This window comes from Centruroides sculpturatus, unplaced genomic scaffold, assembly GCF_000671375.1.
Source record: "Centruroides sculpturatus isolate CEXI.00-Female unplaced genomic scaffold, Cexi_2.0 scaffold1114, whole genome shotgun sequence".
Classification (NCBI taxonomy): domain Eukaryota; kingdom Metazoa; phylum Arthropoda; class Arachnida; order Scorpiones; family Buthidae; genus Centruroides; species Centruroides sculpturatus.
Genome location: NW_019385408.1, coordinates 170,502 through 177,895, shown reverse-complemented (window position 1 = coordinate 177,895; position 7,394 = coordinate 170,502). Strand labels below are relative to the sequence as shown.

At 35.3% G+C, this 7,394-nt stretch overlaps 1 protein-coding gene across 2 annotated transcripts in view; it reads left to right on the top strand.

Moving 5' to 3' along the window:
- Positions 1-1,403: 1,403 nt before the first annotated feature.
- The window catches only part of LOC111638630 (negative elongation factor A-like), a 40,895-nt gene continuing 34,904 nt past the window's right edge, over positions 1,404-7,394 (top strand). The window contains exon 1 of one of the 2 annotated variants that reach the window (XM_023384379.1): positions 1,404-1,546. Coding sequence is in view for 1 of the 2 variants with exons in the window: in XM_023384378.1 (XP_023240146.1) it covers positions 1,712-1,951 (240 nt within the window). In the remaining variant the exon portion in view is untranslated. Of the gene's footprint in view, positions 1,547-1,645; positions 1,952-7,394 lie in introns of those variants that run through there. The other variant, XM_023384378.1, reaches the window with a different exon arrangement.

Here is a 7,394-nt window from a genome sequence, read left to right as displayed (position 1 = left end):
TGCTCCAGCATGTCCGATCGGGATCGGCGGTAGCTGACAATGGAAACTTTAGAACCTTAACTACATCACACATTAATTGTTTTTAGCAATTTTTAATAAATTCCATTTTAACTTTTAGGTTAAAATTCTTCTAGAAACATTTCACAACAAAAGCTTCGTTCTTATCTAGCTTTTATTTTTCTCGGATGAAGAAAATGAAGTAACGGTAGCCAACTACAGCTTTCCGCACTCAATATTGGCCCGACGATTCATCATACAAATACACGACATATGTGACGTCACCGTTTGAAAATATCAAAAATTAGGCATCTTCCCCCGCTTACCATCTTACCCCGAATCACTCTATACGTTGCAGTTAAAACCTGTTTTTAGTTAGGATGCGTTTTAACTAGTTAAAACTAGTTTATACTGGATATCTTTGTTAAAACCCATTTTGTCTAGTTAAAACTAGAATTTACTGCTAGTCAAAAATGAATTTGAGTTAGAACTAGTTTTAACTAGACAAAACGGGTTTTAACAAAGACATTCAGTAGAAACTAGTTTCAACTAGTTAAAACGCGTTCTAACTAAAAACGGGTTTTGACTGTAACATATATATACTTTTACTTAATAAAACTTTTTAACTTTATATCAATTGATTACGTATATCAGTTTAAATATCATATCTGCACATTTTATTTTTGGACTAATTTATAATTAGAGTTGAAAGTAATCTTTCTAACAATTAAACATAAAGTCAAAGCAGAAGAAAATGTAAACGATTCATAACGAAAGAAAAATATAAAAATAAAAGAAGTAAAAGTAATTTAAAAAACTTATATATTGATACAATTTATTGAATTTATATTGATACAAGGGCAAGAATTTTTACAAGAATTGTAAAAATCTTTTAAATTTAAATTGAAACGCATTCGAAAAACGTTGCGTTCCATTTTGGAACGATAATCATATGTCTGAAAATGGCATATAATAAGTAGGTTGAAAACGTTTGAGAATAAATTAATTCATGCTTGGAAAAAAATTCAGGTGTGTCGTTATAATTAGTTTATATTTGCTGAGAAAGAGGTGATAGAAACTGTATAGTTTATTATACACATGGGAATTGACGGTCAGATGGCCGAGCGGTTAAGGAGCCCACAGAGCGGAAAGATATAATAAAAAAGACATAGGCATCATTTTTAAATTTGTAAAATAATATCGACTGTAATAAAAATTATTATTAATTTATATTTTATAGACTATTAGATTTTATTCTTATTTTGAGAGATTGTTAATTAATCCATAAAAAAAAATACACTATCATCATTTATTTTTCCTCAAAAAAAAATTCAAATTCAAACAACAGCGAGCGCCATCTGTAAAATTTCAAACAAAAACATCTGCAATTCTGTATGAAACAGATACTTTACCAAATTATGAAATTTATAAACAAGATTAAATATATTTTAATATTTTATTGATAAATTAAATTAATATTTTCAAAATTTATAAAATTAATCTCGCAAACATTACACGTTGTCTCTTCGATTCAGTCTACGTCAATTGGGTAAGATTAAAATTAATTATATTTTAAAGAGTTGCGAAATAAAATTTTAAATTTATCAACAAAAAATGTAATTAAATTAAAATTTCAATAAAATTTAACTAAAATTCACTTCAATTATTGAAAAATTCCTCTTTCCTGTTCCATCATTTCCGGTCTTCTTCCAATATGGCGCCTTCTGGTTTACTGTTTTCCAAGATGGCGCACGTTAAGGACAGCGACACATCTTTGTGGTTACATAATAAGCTTGGAACGAGTAATGATTTATGGTTAGGTGGTTCTATTTGTTCACAATTAAGCCAAGATGTGCTGAGAAATATACGCGAATGTTTTATAGAATTACAGTCTCAGGTTAAGTTAAAATTATTGTTGTCATTTTTACACATTCCGAGACGTAACGTCGATGAGGTGAGTTGTAGTCAATTAAGTCCATTCAATTATATTAAATATTGTTTCAAATATTTAAATTACAGTTATATAAAATGCCGATTAATTCGATTCCGTTTTCATTCTGCAAATGATGCAAAATTTTTTAAACTTTTATCACTCGATTGCGTTTGACAAGTTTAGAAAAATTTCTTTTTTAACCATCAAAAATTTAAATGCATTTTATGTACTGAATTGTCCCTAGAATATAGCAGAAAATGAAAATATTAATGTATAGCTTCAGTTGGATGATTTTTTATAAAAACATATGATTGAATAAACGACAGTTTGAAGTAAAAGAAACCGGATCGTTTATTTATCTTTCTATAATTGCAATATAAGGTTAATCCTATTACGATTTTTTAAAATTCTAATTAAATTATAGATTACATTTTGAATTACATAGAAAATTACACATGTATGATACTAGTTTAGTTATCTTAAAAATAAAAACGAAATATAATACTATACAGTATTTGACAAATAAATTCACAATGTATATTCTGATGTTTACAATTTAAATTTTTTTTTTTTTTTATTGTATTTCTATGTTGAAATTCCTTTATGAAGAAAACTTAACAATAGTTTTAATGATTAATCTATATGACATTAAAATAAAGATTCATTTATTTCATTATAAAGTAATATAATGATAGAATCTGGACAAAAATATTTTTGTCAATGTCATCTAAGATATTCTAATAAAGGTTATGTTGATTTTGTTGTAAGTATTACACATGAACAAATAAATAAATAAACCTTAAAAACTTTTAAATGCGGTATTTTTATTACAGTATCTAACATTTTCAGTATGTTAATTGATTTTCTTTGGGAAAGAATGGAAAAAAAATTTATTTTTAACGAACGAAAGCGATTGTGGAATGTTTTTAAACTTTAAAACTTTCTTAATGTCTAGATCAGTGGTTCTCAACCTTTTTTTACCCATGGATCCCTTTTCCTCTTAACTTTTTTTATTTTATTTTATTATTTTTTTTGTGGACCCCATAGACATTGCACAGAAGAAACAAAACCTTATATTTTTCATTAATAAAACAAGAAAGGAAAATGTTCAGAAATGTCACGGTCAAGTGACATGATGCTGATGGTATAAGATTCTCCTAACAAACCCCAGCTTTATAATCTCTCTTTGACCTTTGTCAATGAGACATATATGTCTTATACGTATTCAATATTTTAAACAATTTATATTGTAACCCTTATGCAAGAAATGAGTAATAAAGAAATTGATGATATAAATACTGTAGAAATTTAATTCTCAGTAAAACAATTGTTCTGACGTAGAATTATCCTATAGACCAGGGGTGGCTAACAAATTGGCATAGACCAAAATTGGCTTTGTGATCGACCGGTCGATCGCGATCGACCGGTCGATCGCGATCGACCGGTCGATCACAAAGCCAATTTTGGTCGCTCGCTCGTGATGTCTTGAATTAATGTGTTACACTTGTAACTGAACGTAACGTGCAAATGCAAATGTAGTAATATTGGACCACCGCGTCCTCCCTCAGATGCGGTTTTGTCGGTCCATGTGCTATTCATTTGCGTACAGTTGTAAAAGGGGAATGAGAAATGTAGACAAAGGATCGTAAAACGAAAAAAAAAAAAAAAAAAAGGTGGGAAGAGGAACACAGAGAGAGTGGTCGGGACACGGCAGAAAGTCATTAAAACATTCATACCATGCTTGAGGACTTTCCCTTAATCCATATAATGACTTATTCAATTTATAAACTCTATCAGTACCATCTTCATAACCAATTGGCTGTTTTACATAAACTTCAGACAAAACTTTACCATTTAGAAATGCTGTTTCTACATCCATTTGATGAATATTTAAAGAATTTTGACAGCAGTAAGATAGTAACAACTTTAAAGTCGGCATTTTAGCAACAGGAGAATAAATGTCATCAATACAATCAGTTTGTTGAAAACCTCTTACCACTAACCTGGCTTTATATTCACTTTCNCTTAATATCCGGATGTAATCGACCAACTGCGGGTTCAGCGCAGGGCGCCGGATCCGCCCAACGAGCAGGCAGTTGTCCCGGGAAACCCCCCCCGGCGAGCAAAGTGGCTCGGATGCCCTGTTGCCTTATAATCTAGATCGTAAGCAACAAGAATAAAGTTTTTCATCTTCCAACGGGACAGTGGGCCCCAGGGTCGCCGATAAAGCGAAAATCCCAAAGGGGGCCCGTAGGGCGGCTCAAGAACGGGATATGCCCCGGAGAGCGGCCCTGCTACCAAAGGGGCCTGCAGTCTCATAAGGAACTCTTTCCCTGCCCCGCCTATTGGCACTACAGGGTTTAAAGAGACTATGCCTTGTTCATCGACTGGTCGGTACCTGACGCGGTAGACAGGGACGTCATAGCTGGGCCCTATGATGCATCATTCGGACTCCCGTCTGCACCCCGGCCCAGCTCACTAACTTGGCATAACTTGTTTGTGCAGCCTGTACTGCACTTTTGGTCCACACTACTAAACCTGTTCCAGCTCACACGTATACAATATACAAATTACTCAAACTTATGCCTACATATAACTTATGTAGGCAACTTAATACAACTTATGCCATACTTAGCAGTCATACGGACAGCGGGGCCCTTGCTCCAGAGGGAGGGGGCCCAAATAAGCCTTTCACTCTTATAGATCAAATAGATCTATGATTTTTCCCATCAATTCCTTTAGTTTCTTTAGGTTCCCTTTACTAGCTGCTAGCGTTCGAAGTACTTGTTCAGGGGGCTTGGACCAGTCAACTTGGTCTGCCCCTAGGCGGAAGTCCCTTGTTAAGGGACAGTCAAGTACGTAATGCCTCGCGTCGCCGCGAGGACTACCACAGGGGCAGCTACCATCTCCTTGTCTGAACTTGGACTTGAAGTGGGGGAACCTCCCGTGGCCAGTTAAGATTTGAGTCGACAACGAGCAACAACTTATCGGAGTAAGGCCAACTACAGGCACGAAGGCGTAGGTTGACCTACCTACTGTACTTAGAGTCCAGCGCTCTCGCCAGCTTATCATCGATCTCTGCAGTAGAGTACCTTTTAAGTATGTAGTCGAGGGATCTACCATCCTCGAAGAGGCCTGCAGGGCGGAACCGGAATCCGTATCTTAAATCCGGATGTAATCGACCAACTGCGGGTTCAGCGCAGGGCGCCGGATCCGCCCAACGAGCAGGCAGTTGTCCCGGGAAACCCTCCCTCACCGAGCAAAGTGGCTCGCATGTCCTGTTGCATTATAGATTTAAGCAACAAGCATAAACTTTTCCATTGTTGACGTTCGGCTTTTATTAAAAATTCTGCACGTTTAGGCTGGTGTTTTACAGCTCTAAACCATTTATTTACGAAGCAGCTTTTCAAATTTTAAAACTTTTCTTTCAAGTCCGTCTGGAACGTTTTATTTCTACGAATTTCTTAAAAGTGTACCGTTTCGTCCATAAATCGTCTTTGATTTCCTTCCGAAATTACATTTCGTCTTTATCTCGCCATCCAGTAACGAATGTCGGCAATCAAATTTAAAACTCGTTTTGAAACAGAGTTTTCAATCCACAATTTTATTATTTCAACAAAATTTCATGTATTCTTGAACACTGGTGCCTTTCTTCTTTGCCCTTCTTTCACTTATCGTATTTGCATGTCGACGAAATGTGCGGTGTCATCGGGCTGCGATTTGCAAACATTGTAAACCTATAAATCCCCACTGTTGCCGTCTGTCTTCCATTAATCTCGAGAAAGGTCTTAGACAGACGAGAGACGAGATCAAATATGAAAATCCCAGGAGAAGGAGGCCCCGATTAAGTATACAGGAATTGCGATGCAAACCGGAAGTCACGTTATTTCAGTACAAAATTTTTCCCCGAAAGGAGTTAGATAGGTGACCGGCACGACTCTATTGTTAAAGGAAAAGTACGATGTGCAGGGACAATCCACTGCTAATTTCACGTGTTTTAAATTAAGTAAATTTGAAATATAATTAAAAATTGCAGCTCGGCAGTTTACAGTTTTCGCCCACCCCTCTTTAGTCTGTAAGCGATAAAAGTTTGTAGTATACAGTTAAGAATTTTTTTAAAACGAATATGTAAAATATTAAAATGTTTTACATATTTGTTTAAAAAGAATTTTTAACTGTATTATATTTTAATATTTTACAAAGGGTGTGACGTTTGATGATAGGAAAGCCGTGTTCTTATAAAAAATTTTAAACAGATACTGGAAATCACGAGAATAAACAATTTACTTCTTTATCGTAAAAATTGCTTATCGTTGATTTTTTCGAAGTATTTAAAATCTTGTTTCCAATCGAAAACAACGCTAGTAACAACAATTTTTCTTCTCACAAGTGAATGGTCCTTGCCAATGTATGAATTCGCTTTATGGTTGAAAAATTGCGTTTAGCGGATACACTAGTAGATGATACCGTAAAAATTATCGATATTAAATCATATTCAGTGGTGCCTCGTATAACGTACAGTACGCCTCGAATAACGGACACTGCGAACAACGGACTTTCTGTTCGGCCGTTACGTGACTCGATCAACGGATTGGCTGCGATCAACGAACTTTCTGCGAACAAATGCGAATGACGTTTCCAGTTTTTTGCCGTTGCCAATGACAATCTGCTACTTTTATAATATATTAGTATTATTAGAATACATTATATCTGAAGTACAGTGCTCCTGTTGGAATTCGGCTTGCTTCCTTGTTTATTACGTACAGTACATCACCTCATTGCAGGGTATTTATATTTATTCAAGTGTTGTGCAAATCATGGCTTCTAAAAAACAGCAAGGTGATTTCAATTGACACAAAGCGAGACATCATCAGAAGGAGTGAAAGTTGACAAAAACTTACTTGTCAAATGGGGAGAGGTTCAGGACTTTACTAACACTCATTATCCAAACACAGCTGAGGCCAACAGGATCTATGATCTCTACAATGACACCCTTGCCCGTCATTTCCGACAGGTGTTGAAGAAGAGAGAGAAACTGACCCCTTGGATATGTTTTTCAAGTAGCCAGATGACATAAAAAAAAGGATGGAACCAATGGCATACCGTGGGTGTCAGCCGCCCGGGGCGGAGGAAAATTTCGGCCCTCCTTATTTAGGTACAGTAATTAATGACGAACCGAACAAAAATGTACTAAAAGAATTACAGCGGTGCCTCGTATAACGTACTTAATCCGTTCCAGGTGCACGTCCGTTAAGTGAAAAGACCGTTATACGAAACGCATTTTCTCATAGAAATACATGTTAAAACATATAATTCGTTCCGCAGCATAAAATAACCGTACCATAAAAAAATGAAAATGGAGCAGTCACCAATTATGCCAGGTAGTCAGATGTTGTGAGGAGGTGGAGGAACACTTTTTTCACACATTCATACAGATACAGACTTTTTACACATTACAGCGGGT